This window comes from Condylostylus longicornis, unplaced genomic scaffold, assembly GCF_029603195.1.
Source record: "Condylostylus longicornis isolate FDR11 unplaced genomic scaffold, ASM2960319v2 ptg000033l, whole genome shotgun sequence".
Classification (NCBI taxonomy): Eukaryota; Metazoa; Arthropoda; class Insecta; order Diptera; family Dolichopodidae; genus Condylostylus; species Condylostylus longicornis.
The window spans coordinates 1,274,254-1,295,536 of NW_026578002.1; the positions used below are offsets into that span (position 1 = coordinate 1,274,254).

The 21,283-nt window shown below is 21.0% G+C and overlaps 1 protein-coding gene across 1 annotated transcript in view; it reads left to right on the forward strand.

Annotated features, from left to right (window-relative positions):
- Positions 1-17,855, forward strand: part of LOC129608686 (palmitoyltransferase app) — a 124,839-nt gene extending 106,984 nt beyond the window's left edge. Inside the window, exons 5-12 of the mRNA XM_055520349.1 lie at positions 2,537-2,697; positions 2,781-2,965; positions 3,468-3,579; positions 3,711-3,865; positions 3,954-4,075; positions 4,164-4,329; positions 4,540-4,594; positions 16,295-17,855. Coding sequence (XP_055376324.1) covers positions 2,537-2,697; positions 2,781-2,965; positions 3,468-3,579; positions 3,711-3,865; positions 3,954-4,075; positions 4,164-4,329; positions 4,540-4,594; positions 16,295-17,820 — 2,482 coding nt within the window. The 3' untranslated portion in view covers positions 17,821-17,855. The remainder of the gene's footprint in view (positions 1-2,536; positions 2,698-2,780; positions 2,966-3,467; positions 3,580-3,710; positions 3,866-3,953; positions 4,076-4,163; positions 4,330-4,539; positions 4,595-16,294) is intronic.
- The last annotated feature ends 3,428 nt before the right edge of the window (positions 17,856-21,283 follow it).

Genomic DNA, 21,283 nt, shown 5'->3' on the forward strand with positions numbered 1-21,283 from the left:
TTAAAGCTATTAATTTTATTCAAAACCATAGAGATGAAGCTATAATAATGAAATTATAATTTTCAATTAAATGTTATATGACAAGTTAATGGGCAAAAATTTATTGAATTATTATTTAATATTTCAAAAATTTTAATATAAAAATTATTTTATATTAAATATAAGAAAGATCGTAGTATATTTCAGTGCTTTAAATATTTTTTAGATTAGAATTTTGGTGCTATCGCATGTAAAAATTTTGAAATATCAACTATAGAAACTTGTCGCTTCCTAAAATAAAAATTTTATTAATGAATTTTCACTGAATTTCGTATAATTTTGACTAGAATGATACGAATTAATTTTCTAGCTTAAAAATTACTTAATTAATTTTGATATCATTAAGACGTGTGAATCAAGATCTAAGTTTCACTCCAAGAATTAATTTCGATTGTATTGCCAAATTAAATCCGATAAATTGTCCCAACCTGCAAGAAAATATGGCCGAAAAATATTTATATAAGAAATTAATGATGGCTTTCCAAATTTTTTTTAAATTTACTAAAATTTGATTAATTAAATTTCTGGCATTAGACGTTGACTAAATTTTTCTTGATTTTATTTCACTTTGGAATACCTTTACACATAAACTATGTAAAACCGCTTTGAATATTATTAATTTATATACATAACTATGTATACATATTATGTATATTAATTTAAACGTCAGATATATACTTTCACTCTAATTTCGTCTTTTAAAGAAACCCTAAATAAAAAAGACAAGAAAAAAAAATCACCCACAAGAAGACGATGCCCTAAAAAATTATCGGAGCATCCAAAGTTAGAAGTATGCTTATTATACATAAATATAATATAATAACTGAATATAATATGTATAAATATATTTATATATGTATATATCAGTTGAAAAATCATGATTTTTTTTTGCTAAAAAATTTCACCTTTCTATTTACTTATCTATTTAAAATGCATTAATCAAATATAAGAACATGACCTATTTTTGAATAGCGAATTACATTATACATGCTTGCATATACATTTACATATATTGCATATTTTTCATATGTATACATACATACATACAAAGGTATATTTAATGAATTTTAATTCATTTTTAAATTAAACTATGCATTAAAATTTTTGAATACATAAGGACATCAAGAATATTATATGTAATATTTAAAAAAAAAATCCTTTATGTATAACTTATACTGATAAAATAGGGTCAACTTATATAAATTAGAGAAGAGGGCATACTTTTTTTTTTGTTGAGGACAACTATTTAAAATAATATTTTTGAACTGCATATATGCATGTAGTTATATATATGTATGTACGAGTATATGTCTTGTTGAAAAATAATTATTGAAATTTATTTATTTGTCCGTCTTGGCAATCTGATAATTCTTTAGTTTTGATGTAAATATATGGTCAATAACCAAAGATAGGTCAGACCTTAATTTGGGCATAAAAATGCGAATTAAATGTTGACTTGAGTCATTCAAGCACTATTTAATTTTAATATCTGAATGAGAACCAAATTATGAGTAGGCCATTCAGTTTATTCAACAGTATACTTTAAAAGACGTTGAAAATGCTTAGAATTTATAAAGCAATTTTAAGACATTTAATCTGTTAAATTATTATTGCATTTTCAATATTTTAAAACACAAAAAAATTGCATACCGTAAGGCGTTCATAATTCACTTTTTAATACAACGCACTATGAAACGTTCAGGTGTTCAAGTTACCTTGCTTCTTTTTTTTTTCCAGTGATATATGAAAACAGTGTCTCTTTCAGTTCACTTTCCCTTAAATGTAAAAAGAAATTATATTTAATAAGCGATAAAAATACTTCCTTAAAAATAAAAAAAATAGAACAGTAAAAAATTAAATTTTAATTTTTCTACACGTGACACAATTTTTTATGTAAAATATAAGAGCACACTGGAAGCGTAAACAATGGTGATGAGCGCACTATATTAAAAAATATATTTTACTGATCCTATTACATTTTCGAAAATAAAATATGAAAAACCTCACACATAAAATTTAAACATGAAACACACATTCACGTTAATAATTTTTATTATATTTAAAATAATTATGTTAATTCATGAGTAGTAAATGTTAGTAAGAAAATGTAAACTTTCTCTATAGGAAAAGTTTCTACATTAATTAGCACGTGGTATTTGTAATGGTATGCACCCTTCTAGGAAAGGCTTAAAGCTTTACAAAACGAGCAATATTAATAAACACACAATAGTAATGACCGTAAATATAATCTATAATTAGCATTTGTATAACAGTTCTAAATATTTCCGGATTCTAACCTCAGAAAGAAAACAAATACTTAATATTTTGGATAGTTTTTAATTGCCTAAAAGTCACTTAAAATATAAAATATGTTAAATTGGTTGATATTTTAATTCGGGCATTCACAAAAGCAATAATATAAATAATAAATACATCCGTTTCATTTCAGAATTTAAAAAAAAATTTTATAATCAACATTTTTTTTTTTAAATTATAGCTGTCCAGATTTAGCAACTAGAATAACACCTTTCATACCAATTATAGGAGCGGTATTATATTTTTTTACAATGAGTTCCTTATTGAGAACAACATTTACAGATCCTGGCATAATACCAAGAGCTTCACATGATGAAGCAGCATATATAGAAAAACAAATTGGTAAATATACTAAAAAAATATATTTACTGGAAAAAAAAATAATTTTAATTACCTATTTACAAAAATTTCTTTTTTGTTTTTAGAAGTGCCAAATTCATTAAATAGTCCAACATATCGTCCTCCACCAAGGACAAAAGAAGTTTTAGTTAAGGGACAAGTAGTTAAATTAAAATATTGTTTTACTTGTAAAATTTTTCGTCCTCCAAGAGCATCACATTGTAGTTTATGTGACAATTGTGTTGATCGTTTTGATCATCATTGTCCATGGGTAAGTTATTATTTTTAACTGCTTTATTTTTAAAAATAATTATGAAGCCAAATTGTAGAATTTGGTCCAAAAATTTTTTAAGATTTCGATAACCATGGTCAATATTAAAAATAAATTTCAATTAATAAATGTTTGAAATCCAATAATTATACTTGCCCGTAAATATTTACAATATTAAATATTTACGGGCAAATAATTTATACTAAGGGAAGTGTAAGAGTTTAAATATTATTGTATTTCAAGCCATATACTACCTTTAGGATGATCGTTTTGCTGGCTAATAAGAGTAAAATTTCATTTTACCTCAACATATTTTTTAGAAACCGTATAAGCTTTTCTCAATCTCTATAAAACAAAGAAAGCAACGGTAATATCCTTTCTTATCAAAAATTATTATTGTTGGCCTAGACTGAGCAAGTCACCTATTTTGTCTATTATCTTAATACTTAGCAATTTTATAATATTAACAATTTTCTTTTCTTATTTACAATTCCATTTTCAGGTGGGAAATTGCGTCGGGAAACGTAATTATCGATTTTTTTATATGTTTCTAGTATCTTTGGCATTTTTAGCAGTATTTATATTTTCATGTTCAATAACTCATCTAGTACTATGTAAGTGGATATTCTGAATTTTAAGTTTTAATATTTTTTCTTTAAAATTAACGAAATCCTTCTCATAAATACAATTATTAAAAATTAAATATGAAGTATTTATAAAGTAAAATTTATGGTTTACGTTGCAGTAATGAAAGAAAAAAAAGAAGTATGGGAAGTCATTAAATCAGCACCTTGTAGTGTTGTAGTTACAATAATTTGCTTTTTTTCAATTTGGTCAGTAATTGGATTGGCTGGTTTTCATACATATTTAACAACAAGTGATCAAACAACAAATGAAGACGTAATTCTTATCAACCCAAAATTTATTTGCTTTTTAAATTATTTGGAAAGAATTGAATAACTAATAAAAATTTTCTTTTAAAATTTAGCTCAAAGGTTCTTTCTCCTCCAAAGGTGGACAACGAGCTGTTAATCCTTATTCCCGGGGGAATATCTGCTTAAATTGTGTTCACATATTGTGTGGGCCAATGACACCATCCTTAATAGATAGGTTTGTGAAAATTAATTTTGAATGCTTTAAAAAAGAATATTTTGGTTAAAATGAGTATATAATTTTTCATATAATTAAAATATAATAGGAGAGGAGTAGTAACTGACGATTTTATGTTACAAATGCATCCGATATATTCTCCAGCTCATCCAGTAACAGAAATTCCAACAATTCAAACGCCAACTATGATAACGCAACAGCCAGTTATAAGTGGAGCTGATGTATTAAAACCTTTACCACGCTTATTTGATGAGGTTCGTCATTTTGTGTGTTTTTGTAAAGTCAGTTTGTTAATATCAAAATCAAACAAAATAATAATTTTCATTTGATTTCGTTTTATAAAAAAGAAAAAAAACAAAAGACTTCTAATAACAATATTTTGCCCTCATTTTTGTTTTGCTTTTAATATTTGTTGCTTTTTTGCTTTTCTTTTTTTTTTTATTCTCTTCTACTTTCAAATTTAGACACTTTCTGCATCAGGAATGTATCGTCATCGTAGCTATGATAATTTACAAAACGGTAAGTCACCACTTGCATCGTATCGCTTAAAACGACAAATGCCTATGCCATATTCACCATCGTTTGATCGAAATTCACCATTACCGCTTATGCACAGACAAATAACATTACAAAGTCATGTTGATAAAAGACATTCAATATTTGATAAACGCGCTTCACTTAGCGATAAACGTAATTCAATTGTACCAATACCAAGTGAATTTGAATATTATTCACCACAACGTGGATCTGATTCTAGTTCACATTCACCATTATATGGTTTATCAAAGAAATTTGGTGTTGCACGACAAGGTTCAACACAATCTGTTGATTCATCTGGTGGTGGTGAAGAAGCTGGTATTAAAGAAACATCAAAAAGAAAAACTGGTATACCTATGCGTAAAATTTATACGCATAAACCAAAATTAAAAATTCCACCATTTGAAATAAAATCACCAACAAATCGTTTAACGTTACGAGAATGTGATTTTGGTGGCGGTGGTGAACCAATCGATGATGAAAGCGTTAAAGACAGTCAAATATTTCGTGTTAGTAAACGTAATCTATATATGAATCATCGAAGTCCTTGGATTGATCGTAAAGAACGCTATTCAAATGTTTATGAATATTCATTCAATATTGATTTGAATTCAATTATCGAAGATGCTGCCGCTAGCGATTCTTCATAGTACTATCATATTTGCTATATGTTATTGTTGTTATCGTTGTGTTAATTAATTATAGAAACGAAAAAAATATGAAAAGAAAAATTTAAAAAATTAAATTATAAGATTAAAGTAATAGTAATTTTCAATAAAATATATAATTTACAAATAAATCAAATATAGAATTTAATATGTTTGCAATCGTTTATAAAAATATTGTTATATTTATTAATTATTGATAAAATACCTATTAATAAGAACAAAAGAAATAAAAATAATTGTTAAATATTACTAAATAGTTATTAAGTTTCTATGAAAATTAGCATAAACACATATTGCTTTAAATATATACAAAAATATAAATTATGTATATTTACTTATATATTTATGTGTGTATGTTTTTGTTAACTTAGATGTAAATTTTTAAAAATTACTAAAGTAATCAATACTACTTTAAAAGGCTTTTTGTTTTTATAGCTTATTGATAAATATATTTTTTTTTGTTTGTAACTTATGTTGTTTGAAGTAATACGTGTTTGATTTGTGTTTTGTCACTAAGTCTAATTAAATGAATTTTTAAATTTCTATTTTAATTTTCAAGTTTCTAAGTTTTTATGGCAAATTTTGTCAAAACAAAGTGAAGTTCTTGAATATTAAAAATATTAACATATTGAATTTTGCGCTACTATAAATGGTTACTTAATTGAACTACATAATTACCGCGAAAAAAATTAAAATTATAATGAAGTTTCATTATTTATGTAGAACATTTTATATTTAAATAGAATTGCATTAAAAATTGTAAAGTAAATTATGAGTAAGATGTTGAATTTTTTAGGACACATAAAACTTAGTGACTTAACCAAAAAAATTTTTAGTTTTGGTTTTTCAATGTTTTCTTTTTAATTGTGTTTGGGTGTTATGTGTTTTTTATCGTTATATAAATGTTGATTAATTGTTTATGTAATGTTGAAATTTCAATTAAAATTGTTATTATTTTGATTTTATTCTAAAAAAAAATTGAGTACTCTAATATTTGTTTTTATAAAAGACTGAATTTTATTTTTATATAATTGTAATTTTTTTAATTGTTATTTATTTTTTATAGTTTTATTTTTAGTATGAACAATTTTTTACCAAACTAAAATTGAATTTGAATATTTTTTCAAATTATGGTGCTTTAAATTCTATTATCTTATAGCAATTATTGCTGAATAATTTAAATTTAATTGTTTCTATTAACAAATTTAAATATTTACTTATCAACATAACTACTTCTGGAATCAAAATTCCATTATATTTTCTTAATAAATTAATATTGATTAACTTGAACCTTAAGAATTTAAATAAAAATTTTCTATTGAAATTCAAATATTGCAACAATAAATTCAAATAACATCATAACAATAAAAAATAGTGATTTCGTTTTGTTTTTAGGTTGATTTTTTAATTTAAAATATATTTAGTCAGAGTTTTATATTGAGTCAAATTCATTACTTTATTATATTTTACTTTAATTATTTAGTTAAATTTCTTTAATTATTAATTTTTATCTGTGATAAATTTATATTTATATATATATATTTGTTTTTATAAGTAAAAATTTCTTTTGTTAAAAGTCTTTTAATTGTAGATAACAATAAAATTTTGATAATTTTTATTTTTATATTAAATAATTTGTAATACCAAATTAAAGAATTCAATCAGGCTTAATAGTTTTTGTTATAATATCAATAAAATTGCCCTTTTACTAAATAAAAATATCAAATTTACATTTAAATTTATAAATTGCCTAAAAATAGTTAATGTTAATGAATTATTTATAAGAAAATTATTCTTCCAAAAATAATTTTAATTAATTTTTTAGAAAACTTTTTAATAAAAAAAATATTTTTATTTAAAAAAGTAAAAGGACAACATTATTTTAATAATTATTTAACAAATTGCAATAATTACACATAATCAAGTTAAAAAAAATTTATTAAATTCAAAAAATTATGAAAAAATAATTGAAATATTTATAATTTTTAACAAAATTTTTTACACACAATATTAAAATAGTTATACTATTTTTGAAAATTAACTTGATTTTGTGTTAAAGAAAATTTTTTTTTCTTGTTGATAGCTTTATAAGTATATTATAATAATGTACATGTACGTATATGTATGATACTTATATAATTCATGTAACCATTTCGTAAAACAGAAAAAAAACTAAAGTTTTTTTTATAACTTAGATTTTATATAGAAATAAAAATCAAATTGCTAGCGACGAGCAGATAACGGGTATTTTCTAAATTAATTTTAATAAACCGATTTGAGTTTTTTTTTTGATATTGCAAAAATAATTTGATTTGCAATCAAAATTTTTTTATATAAATTCAGAATTTCCATTAGAAATAAATTATTAAATAAAGTAACAAAAAAAAAAAAAAGAATTATAAATTTTGTATAATTAACACATTCGCTGTCGATAATTAGAATATTCATGTCAATATCAAAAAATTTCTAATATTTGAATGTACAAAAACTATTTGAAGTAAAATCTCAAAGTTTCTATTTAAGGCAGGTTTTACTGAAAAATCTTTACGATCAACAAGTTCTTAAAAATAGAATAAATCTATAGTGTTCATTAACAATTACAAATTAAAAATTTTAAATAAAATCTTCGTATTTATAATAAAAAAAAAACACATCGGTTATACAATATAATGGTTATAAATAAGAATAAGGATGAAAAAAAAAAATTGATAATTTTTACCAGAGGATGTTTCTTATTTAATAAATCAAAAATACGTGCCAATAATTTTATATATTTGATATAAAATCAACATTTTTTTTTTTATTAGAATTAAGATTTTTTTTCTCGTTATTAAATTTGTAAAGAAAAATTTAGGATTGGGAACAAAATATTCTACTTTAATTTAAGAAAATTTTAATTTTTTTCTTATTTAAAATCAATAAAATAACAAAACTAATGTATAATTAATTTAAAATATCTTAATTAAACGAATAGTGAAGCATTAATATAGTTTGAAGAATTTCATTATTAAAGTTTTATTTAAAAAATATCGAAAATTCAATTATATTAAATAGAATAAATGAATTTAAAATAAAATTTTTATAATATTGAAATTAATTTACTCGTAAAAACCTTAGAAATGTATAACATTAAAATTTTTTTCAAAAGATCAGTTTCTAAAGTTAAAAAACAAAAGAAAAAATAATTCAAATTAAAATTTTTTAATAAAAATTAAAATCGAATTTTTACTATTTTCATAAATTTTAATATTATTAACAATTAACTTTTAGAAATGCAATGAAATTCTTTAAATTTTAAGTTTCGAAATTAAGTATATAAAATTTACGTTTCGAAATTAAATATATTACTATGAAATTGTGTTAAAAAGGTAAAACAACTTTTTATTATTATAAAAACAAATATATTATTTTAGGTAATAATATAGGTTTTGAAATTTTCGAAAACAAATATTATTTCTATGAATTTATAAGCACTTTCAATTTTAAACGTGTACAAACTGTAGAGCCTAATGTAGAGCCTAAAATAACTTATACATAAAAAAATGATTTTAATTCATCAATTTTCTATTTTGAAATATTATACTGAATTATCGACAAGTTTTAAAGTAAATTATTATTATAATTAAATTATTAAATAATTTTCTGTTAATAATACAGTTTTATCATCGAAATAATAGTCAGAAATAAGTAATGGTTAATTGCAACAATTTATCAATTTTTGTAATTTTTAACAATTATAAAAATAAAACATCGAAATTATTTTAATTTTGTTCCCAGAATTACAATAAAATAGTAAACAATATAGTAATAATTATTATAACAAAATGTTATTTAATTTTAATTAGTATATTAATAATAATCAGTAGTATAATCATAATTAATTTTTAGTTAAATTCGACAAAAACTCAGTTATTCAAATTATATAAAATAGATACCAAAAAAAAACAAAAAGTAAAAATCAGCTTCCATTTAAGAAAATAAAATTATATTTGAAATTAAACGTAGGAACCTTAAAATCTCGTGAATATCTTCAATTCTAATAAAACAATAATTATTATTCATTATTTACATAATTTAGAATTTATAAAAATTCCAAAAAAAAACATCGATTTTTAAAAAAGCAAAGGAATTGAAATGGAAAAAAATATTAAAATATTTAAATTAAAGTTAATAAAAAAAAATTTTAATATTATTCTTCAAAACCAACATATTTTATTTTTTTTTTTAGCTAGATAATTTATTTAACGATTATACATTATGTAATTTAAAAATAATTATATTTCAAATAAGAAAAATATTAGAAAATCAAAGCAATAAATAAAGAAAAAAACTATTGTGATTTAGTTAAAAACTAAAATTAAAAAAAAAAAATATTGCTGAATGCCTAAGAAATTAAATGTAATTTTTAAATTTTTTATTAAATAATTCATATACATAAAATCTCTTCCATTTGCATTTCATTAAATTTATGATATTCATAACTCACACTTTTTTAAATTATTATTTATTTTGTATACATAGTATCTTAAATTTATTAATTAATTAATATATTGCAATGAAATCAATTAGTTTAAATTTTATTTTTTAACGTTTAATTTAGCATTTTATTAATTACGAAAATCTAACTATAAAATGCAATTTATTAATATTCCCTGATACACTATTACTCAGTATTCAAATATAAATAAAAATTTTAAATTGTTGTTGTATGTTTAAGCATAAAACCATTACTCGTTTTTTATTAATAAAATGAAAAAGGACTTCAAATATAAATTTTATTTATAAAACAAAATCAATTTTTATTCAAAACTTTTAGTGTAATTTTTAAAAACTTCAAAAAAACGAAGAAATTTTTCTAAATATCATCTTCGAACTCTATGTTTCACATTTCTTCTACCCAATAATAAATAAATTATACCATCTGTTAGAATTAATTTTGTAATGCTCTTAAAAAATTTTCAACTTTTGTAAAGTTTACTTTAAAAAAATTGAAACTCTAATGGATTCTTCAGTCTTCAAATTCAAAGCAAACAGTTGTAATTTTTAATTCTAGAAACTTTTAAATAAATTGTTAATTTTCTTTATAATTATAATTAAATAAATTGTTCAAATTCATTGCAATATACATAAAATACTTTAATTATAATAAAATTTCAAAGATACAATATACAAATCAATAATTTATTTTCAACATATATATTTTTTTTTTTATAAAATATAATTTTTTATTTAAATTAAAACATAATTTATGTTCAATTTTTCTCTGTTCTTTAAACTTTTTTCTAATTCGAAATATGTTTTCTTCTCTTTTTTTTACAAAAAAAAAAAAAAAATCTAACAATAAATATCAAACAAATAAACAAAACTAAAAACTCAAAATACTAAAAAAAAAAAAACCAAATCTCTGCTTCATTCCGAGCTTAAAAAATGATGAAAAGAAAACTCTTTTAAAATATTATCATAAAATTATCATAAAATGTTTGTTAGTCATATTGGGTGAGTTTTTAAAAAAAAATAAATAATAATAATAGATAATAAAGTAATGAAGAAAATTGATTAATAAAATAAAGAAAAAATTTTATTAAATTTTTCAATTAAGTTTATAATTTTATTTTTATAAACGCTTTTACATATTTTTTTCTTTTTTAAACAGTTTTATTTATTTAAAATTTGATTTTCTACTCTTTTTTTTTCTTATATTATAATTTTACTTATGTGTATATGTAAATAAAATTTTTATTAAATTAAAATTAGTATTAATTAATTTATAATATTCAATATGGATATTTTTAAAATTTAAAATAGGAAAACTATAAGTTCATTAAAATTACACAAATTTACAATTATTAAGAAATTTATAGCATAATGCACATAATATGATATGTATATTGAATACAGTTTATTTTATTATTAAATTAAATTAATAAATTTATTAAATTATTAAATTAAAATGAAATTGATGAACCAATCAACTTGGAAATAATTTATTAAAATTAAATACAAAAATTACTTCTGAAAATGTTGTTATTTAACAGCAACTCTGTTTCTCAACTATCGTGTACTTTTATTTCAATTATTAAAATTTTATTTACTCTAAAAGTTAATTGTTTCTTGTATCTGAAACAAAGTATACGTATTCTATTTACATTTATAATGCTTTTATAAGGATCAATTAAACACAATACATCGTCTTTGCAAATTAAAATATAATTCTCATATGTAAGGAACATATTATTCACTATCAATAGATCTTAAGTTTGATCTGAAAGCAAATGTAAACACTCAAAACTCGCAAGTTTAAATAGTAAAAATATGAACAATACAAAAACAAACAATTCATTTACCATAAATTTTTAATTACTCTAATTAAATTTTATGGCTCCACTTCTTTCGCTAAATTGTGAATGACTGACCTGGGACGACACTTAAATGGTCGCATGTTCGTTTAATTTTTTTACCAAAAATTATTATAGTTTGTTATTTTCGAAAATCTTAATTTTTCTTTTTATAAAAAATTTTATATACATACATACATAAATATATTGCATTATGCTATTCATATTATTATAAATTATTTTAATAAAAATAAATAGTTATAAACAAAAATATATAATATGTACTATAATATTAATTTTAATTATATTTCTTTGTTTTTGTATATACATAATTTTTTATGTACTAAAAAATATACTGAAATACCTATATTTTTTTTAAAAAATTAATTACAATGTCCAAAATGTTATATAAGATGAATTTTTCAATAAAAAGTAGTAACGGAATGTTAGATAACTTTAACCATTTTCAAAATTTCCTAAAAAAGTTCCAAAGTTTTCATGAAAATTTGCTATTCTGAATTTTGTAATTATTTCAAATAATATCAACCATTTATGGAACAATTAAATTATTTTGAAAATTATATCAGAATTCAATATTTAATTGGATTTTATTATAAATATTTACAGAATTAAGCTCCCATAAATATTGCGTATTAATATTTATAATAATATAATCTCAATATTTCATTGGAGTGATATTTTTTTCGCCTCTATAATATTCTTGTACAGAATTTGCAATTTTAATATCTTGTTTGAATATTTCTGTTAAAATAATAATTTTATTCTGCCTTAAAGAACTAAGTATAACGATGCCTTTAAATAAGTTAGCCGTTTACATACTTATAATTTCATGTAAACCTTTTTCAATAATTAATATTAAAAATCGTTCGAGATTTCAATATATTCTCAATAATTGTTTAATTGACTGGTTAACAAAAATAATGTTAAACAAGTACATATAAAATAATTAAATATTAAATAAAATTAGTTCAAATTAGTGTATAGCTCAAATTATTATAAGTACTGTAATTTTACTATGCTCATATAATTTAATTCATTCATACCGAAATAATTTTAGTATTTATTAATTTCTTAATTATTTAAATTAATTAATCAATAAATATAATTAAATTAAACTAATGAATTTTGATTTTTTGAACGTTAATTATATAAGCATAGTAATAAATAATTTTATATACATATATAGGTTCCTATAAAATTCTAAAATGATTAAAAAATTATATTTTAAGTATATTATTGTTTAAATTGCCTGAATATTCATCCGAATCCCTTTAATATAATAAGGAACCGTTTAGCAGCTGCTTTTAACTATGTTGCGATTTTAATTCGAGTTTGTTTTAAAAATTTTGCTCATAATGATTTTTTTAATTATACTTTTATGTTATTTTTGAATTATTGTTTTTTTTTTATAATTTTGCTAGCTATATACATTTATTTGATGCATTTTGCGACAAAAATATATAATAACATAGATAATAGAAAATATATTAAATTCATTCCGATGAGAAATTTTATACTGATCTTTGTTATTAATTTGTTATACAGTTTGCAACAAAATAAAGCATAGTACAGTTCCTAAATAAAATTCCTTAACAGTTCCTTTAATATAAATTTAAAACAATTAGATTTTAGGCAACTAAGTTGCAGTTGTTTGAAGAAGCTTCCTTGAGGAACTTTATTATATTTAAAAGTTCTTAATTTATCAAAATCAAGAAGTCTTAAAATATTTATTGGATTTTCGATTATAGACGTTACATTTGTGCGTGAAGTACACATATTTGTAATTCATAGGCATGCCTAAGATAAATTCATACTTGCTTACAATAAAAGAAGAAATTTTATTGATATTGTAAACTACACCTTTAAAGGTGTTTTTAGAAAGCGTATTCTCAATAAATTTAAAACAAAATTTTCTTCCAAAATAAATAATTCATCACAAGGTACGAATTATTTATATATTTCGATATCTTCGCCACAATTCCCATTTTTTAATGTGTACGACGTAATTTTGAATATTTTAAAAATGACATTAGTTTTTGAACAAGATTTTTGCAACGTAATTAACAAAACTGAAAACCTTAAACGGAATGGATTTAGTAAATTAAATTAAAAAAAATCCCTTATTGACAGTTTTAAAACTAATTCGCAGTCTTCTTTTTTCTACATACCTACACATTTATTTGTTTTTATATAATTAGGTTAGGAAAATATTTTGGAAAAAAAAACTTATAACGCTTGTCAACTTTTGTATTACTTTTATTTTCTTTTATCATTAAAATTTTAGTGGTACCAATTTTCAACAAAATAATCTTCCGTTTATATGCCTAAAGGCGATATTCGAAATCTGTATTTGCAAAATCAATATAGGATGACAAAATTTGAGAAGCATTTGATTGTATTACAATTATTTTACAATTTTTTCAATTTCCAAATTGCTAAAATATTATAAGTGTTATTAAATTACAATTTGCATTGGAATATTGAACAATATTCGATAGATTGAATGCCATTGATAGAATTGAAAAAAATTATTCCTAACCGCGATCAATATGTCCATTTATTTTAGTTAATTTTTCGTTCTTCGACCATGTTTACACCCTTTTGTATTTCTTCAAAAATGTTTACGTTTATTATAGCACAAGATTTAAAAATTTTAAATTCCTATTTAATAATTTAAATTTAAATAGATAATCTTGCAATTGATATTTGACTCCACATTAACATTAAGTATAAATAAATGGATAAAATGAATGAAAATCTGAAATAATTAAATTAAATTTAAAATACATAAAAATAATTATTAGTAATATACTATTGTTATTATTATTTTTAAATATTACAATTAACTGTTATTCAATATATATACTCTATTTTGAGTTCTTTTGTAACACATACTATAAAATACTATCGATTTACTTACGTGTAATAAGTAATCCCATAAAGTACCACAAATCAGAGTAATGATAAAAGTAATACTGCTATAAATTACGAGTATGTCACTTCAAATAAATTTATTTATATAAAAATATAGATGTTATAAGTTCAATTTTCATAAAATAAATTCAAATTCATATAAATAGGAAAGTACAATTTCATTAGTACCAAAAATTTTAAGTTTATTCTTGCCATTCTTGAAAATTAAAAAACTTAGAATGCACATTTTTATTATAATTTAATATACAATTTATTTGCATTAATTATTTTATATCTATATATATATATATACAAATATATTATTATATACATATCCATACATATATGTATCTATATATGTATTTATTTAGTTAAAAGTAAAACTTTAAACATTTTGTAAGTTAAAGAGCACATTGAAATCCACTAATTTTATGACAAATGAATGGGGAGAATTAATATGTGAGTACAAGCTTTTTATTATGTTCATAATTATTTAAATGGATCAGCTTTTCTATATTATCTATTTATTATGAATTTTTACAATATGTACTTCTTATAACATTTATTTTTTAATAAAATTTATAATTTACATTAATTAATTTCCATTATTATTTATATATTATGCTTTTATTAATAATAACATACCAGATAAAATATAAATAAAGTTTGAATTATTTAAATATTTTTTAAAATTTTTTGTTCAATAATATTTTTTTTCGAATTATAAATAATTCGTAAATTTCGATTTTCGAAAATCGAAAAATAAATCTATTACGTAATACATAAGCTCTAACGTAATCATTACAATGTATACATTTATATAAAACTGTCAGTCGATTAATCGTCGGTCGATAAAAAAACTCATTTCCCCCTACAATTTTATTTCAGTATGCTCTAATAACTTAATAAATTTATCTAAAATCTTTTATACCATAAAACATTCTGTAATATTTGAATTTTGTTTAATTTATTTTAAATATACTTATATATAAAATTATTTTTGTCATATATATATATACATATATACATATAAGATTTTCGAGACAAATTATTTTAGTTACCCTTTCCCGGTGACTGTATACAAAACCATGTAAAGAAGCTTGTCAAGTTATATGTTTTAAACCATGCAAAACAAAACAAAAAAAAGAAAACCAAACCTACAGAAAAAAATGTGTGGATTTTTTATGTTATTTTTCAGTTATTATTTGTATTGAGCGGTATTAGGTGTAATTTTGATAAGTTATAAAATATGGTTTTAGTATATTGCACCAAAATATAGAGTTTGCGATCACAATTTTATTTTATTTCAAAGTCGGCTTAAAATACGCTTAAATAAAAATTATTTGTGATAGAAGCTCTAGATTTTGTTAAAAAGAAAAGTTTAAAAACAGAATATTCGAAATTACATGCGTTTTGTATAATTTGCGAAAAACAAATGAATGCAAGCGACTGTTCGTTTTAATGTCATAAATTAAAAATACCGAAACGAGTAACACTACAAAAAATTTTCCAAGCAAAGTAAATTTTAATAATAATATTGAAAAAATGAATGTTTCATAAAGTAATAACGGTAGTCTTTAAAATTAAAATTGATTTAAATTGTATCGAATGTTCTGTTTTTAGAAAAAAATATTATATTTTTTAATGTAAATTTTATATAATGTTAAAATTATAATAAAATTATAATTATAAAATTTTTTTAAAATTACTTACATAATATTTTTTCTTTTCCAAAAAATTTGCAGGGAATTCAAACAGCTTAGCACATTTAGTTGATAATGAAATTCCATTATCAACATTGGAAAATACGGCACAATCTTCAAATACCCGAACAAATAGTTTACCGCGACATCCTACAAATCCCAATAATTCTAATTTATATCGTGGTGCATCTGTTGGTCAACAGACACTATCTCCAGTAATTTCAGTGCCAACATCAAATAATTCAGCAATTATGTTAATAGATGATGATAACATGGACACATCTATTGCAATATTACCAAATAAAAATAATTTAAGTGGTAGTTATAATAACCTATTTAGAGATAATTTAGAAAATAGTTGTTCAGATTACCTACTAGAGAAAATAGTTATTAGTGGCGGCAAAAATAATCTAGATGATAGTGGTAGACTTTCAAATAAGGAAAATTCTGGCGGTATACCAAAAAATTTACCAAATTTAACACAATCAACAACATTACAAGATATTGTATTGGCTGGAAAAAATTCTAATATTAATAAAGTACAACAATTACCACATTCAACTACATTACATGAAATCAATTTCAATAAAATTGGTGCATCAGCAACTTTAAATGAAATTCAACAAATTGATAGTACAACACAATCGATACCTTTGATTATCGACAGTCATAATAACATTCCTTTGTCGGCGTCAACGCGCCGTTTAATACAATTACAAAATATACAAAAACTAGAAAATGAAAATGTTTACTCTAATATTCCATCCGGCAATGCAACTTCAATTACAACAACAACAACATCATCATCAGTACATTCAACGAACAGCAATTTAATTTCTTTATCCAATAACGATTTAAATAAATCTGATCCAAATTTACATTTATATTCGAATTTAATTGAAGAACATCAAGCTGAGCAGCAAAGACAAGCTTCAAAACAAAAGAGACACTCAGAACCATCTCCACATCAACAACAACAGCTAGTATCAAAATTTGAAAAAAATAAGGTTACTTCAACTACGAAACCAACTCAATCTTGCGAATCTAAAAATTTAATTGTAAATACAATAATACAGGAAATCAATCCAAACAAATTACCACCAACATCGACAAATACAATTAAAGCAACTATATCAACTACAAAAAAGCAACGTAAAATTAACGCAAACAGAGCGATTGATGATGTTGAAACTATAAATCAAATTAAGCAATCAGAACCAGTGACTACAAAAAATGCCATGTCTTCATCATTATTATGTGATGATCTTGATCTAGATGATCCAGTTAGTGCTTTTGTTGCTAATACAAGAAATCGTAAATTACAAAATTCACAAAAATCTAAAAAAAAGAAAACTTCATCTGATATCGATTCAAAAACTATTGAACATGATCACATGACAGCAACTGTTAGTAGTAGTAGTGGTGATAATCAGGTTGTTAATATAAATGGAAAAGATTCAAACCGATTGAAGCATTTGCATGATACAACTATGATTGATACAGCTTTGGATTTGGATAGCTTAGACGGTACAAGCATTGGTTTGGTTAAATCTTCGGCTATAGTATAATAAATAGAGAAATTTTATAATTTTAATAAAATATCGGGATTTCGTTTTTTATTTTAAGTATTTCAATCAAAAAGATTTTATAATTCGAAAAAAAAAATAGAAATTAATATTACATTTAGATCTTTATTTCTTAACAACAATTTTTAATCCCCGTTTGTGCTTAATGTAAGGCTACCAATATACATATATACTTACATATAATATAAATTATTAACACTTAAAATTTTTAGACTGGTTGTTATTAAGTAAGAAATTATTTTGGTCTCTTTCGGTTTAGTTGGTTTGTAAAATAAAAAATATTATATAATTAACTTTAATAAATTTGTTTTATAGTCTAATATAAGCACTTCCCAAAAAAAAACTAAGTAAAAAAAAAAAAAGAGAAAAACTCAAATTTTTTGTTAAATAAAAATTATATGTGATTTTTTTTTTCTCACCTTAAGGTACTGGAGATTATTTTTGATGTCAATTTATCTTTTAATAAGATAAATGTAGAAATCTTTATTTTTCTAAAATAATTCTGTTAAAATATATATGTTCCACTTTTGTAGATAAGTGCCTTAATGGTCAGTACTATTAAATTTCTGCAAAATATAATATGTACATTAATAATCATTAAAATAAGCTTATGTATATTAGTATAAAAAATATTCTTTCAAATAAGGCTAATAACACTTATTATAATTGTAATTAAATTATTATAACTATAATATTTTTAAATATATACTTATAATAATTATATCCCATGCTATTGAATTCTTCATTGACTCAATAAAAGAAATTTAAACATTGACCGGCAATAATTAAATATATATTTTGAAAAATTGTTTTTTGTGTTACTAAACGTATTCTACAAACGCATGTAAATTACATATGTATGTAATTATATTTAGTACAATTAAATTTTATACATTTCAATTGTTACTTTATAAATGTAAGACATTATACGAATCAAGTGAGATTTTATATTTATAATTTTAACTTTCTTTATTTCTAAATTTCACTTGAACTCTTGCAGTGAAATAAAATAAAATAACATTTTATTGAATTGTTTTTCGAGCATTTTTGCACGGTAAAATTCGCTGTATTAAAAATATTTAATTTATACAATAAAAGTAAATTTTGCAACAAAATGAGGTACTTAGTATTATTAAAAAAATAAATTCAAAACCAATTTAAAAATAATTTATTTAAATTTGCTTCTCAAAATATTAAAGCTATTTGATTATTTAAATTATGTTTCTCAACTTTCGTAAAGAAAAAATAAAAAATTTGCAGCGGTCCAAATGCCGGGCTACAAGTAAAATTTTAAAATAAAAAGAAATTTTTTTTGCTTAAACATGCAAAAATTCTTTAAAAAAACAAAATATTTTTCGACTTCTCTGTAAATATTATTATTTAACTATCCCAGTTAAAATATGCTGAAATACACATTTCATTTTCTGTGTAATATTACATTTCATAAAATGTATTTGAATCAAATTTATTTTTTGTAAAATATTATTGCATTAGTTTAATTAAAATTGCATCAGTTAAATATTAAATTTATCTAATAATTCAGTTTGGATATTTTTATTTAAATCAAATATGATACTTTAATTTTGATTAATATTAAAAATTTCACATAATTTCACTTATCGCATTAATCACTATTTTAAGATAAATTAACTTTCAAATTAATTTTATAAATTTAAAATATACATACGTGTATATTTCTATTCCCTTATATATTGTATATATATATAAATATATATATATTTCTTGATAGCAAAATTTAATTTAACAATAAAAATCTTCATTTCTTCCATTTCCAAAACAAAAACATTAAAATTGATACATTTTCAAAGTAACAAAATTAATTAATATAAAAATTACAATTTGATAATTTTTTTTAATACAGTATGTAATTTTATTAACAACATTTTATATGAAAATTATTAATGAAACCTAATATGAATGAAAAATTTATAAAAAGTGTAATTATTAACTTATTAATTATTTTAATACAAGAAAAAAAAAATTAAAGAAAAATTTGTATAACAAATTTATTTACTAACCAATTAAAATCTTTATTTATAAATAATTCTATTTTTGTACAATTGTTAATTAACAAATCAAGAAAAAACAAAAATTTAAAAATTTAGTTTATAAGTTAAAAATTTTGTAATAGAATTATGTAATATAAAATTAATTGAATTAATGATGATTGTAAAAAACCTAAACAAAGAATTGAAAAAAAAAAAAAAATTGATGAATGTTAATTAATAAATTTTTCTGTAAATATTATGTTAAATTTTTAATTTTATTTAATGACCAATACATTAAAAATTCATTTTTTGATTTTAATTTTCTTTTTCAGTTATTATTTCCGAGGGCGATTAATTTTAATTTGAAATTTAAAAATCATTTCTTAAACCTGGATTTATTTCTACAATTGCTTTTCCAAACTTAACAAGTGAATTTTATTTCCTTTATTATCTGTGAATTATTTATTTTAACAATGTTTACCATCCCTTTAGTAGAATATTGATCGATCTCTAATTCGGTACTCGTCTTTAAATAGGAAGACAACTGTATACCTTATCTGTTATTGCATAAACCTGAAACAATAATATCATATAGAATTTCTGAAAAAAAGAAAATATTTTATTGATTTTGATGTACGTTATGTCAAATAAAATAAATCTTTTCTCTATATAGTTTTATTTGTTCTAAATATATTTTTTAAATATATTTTATTTGTAAACGTTATATCTAATAAACCATCAATTAAAATAAAAACTTACCATTCGATTTCTAACTTATTCAACAGCAACAATATATAACAAATTTCAATATCACTTCTTATAAACAGCCAACGAATGTGTAATTTTATTACCAAAACATAAAATATAAATGTGCGCTTTTATGTATCATCCTTATTTAAACAATATTTACCAAAATCTCTAATCTCATATAATTACTAATACTAGAATAAACAATGCTGTTTCCAACTTGAATAATTTGGCAGAAATTAACCGACAAAATTGATTCCTTCTAAGTATATGATTTTTGAATAATAAAAAATACTTTATATATTTTCTAATTAAATTTACTTTTTAATTATGGTTTTCGTTTGTTTTTTTTTGTTTTTGTTGTTTAACTAGTAAGCTTTTAGTATCGGCTCAATGCAGTATGAAACTTGTTTTAATAAACTATCTAAAAAGTTTATCCTTATAATAAAATATGTACATACATATATATTGCATAATATTTTAAAACAAAAAAAAGACAATTTTTTTTATCTCATCATAATATTACTACATTAAAATCTCAAATTTTAAAATAAAAATAAAATAATCATATACTTTATTAAATAATAATTAATTATTAAGAAAATGTAAAAAATATAAAATGAATAATTAAAGAAAACTATCGTTGTGAAGTAAAATTAATTTATCCAAAAAATAAAACTTTTCATAAT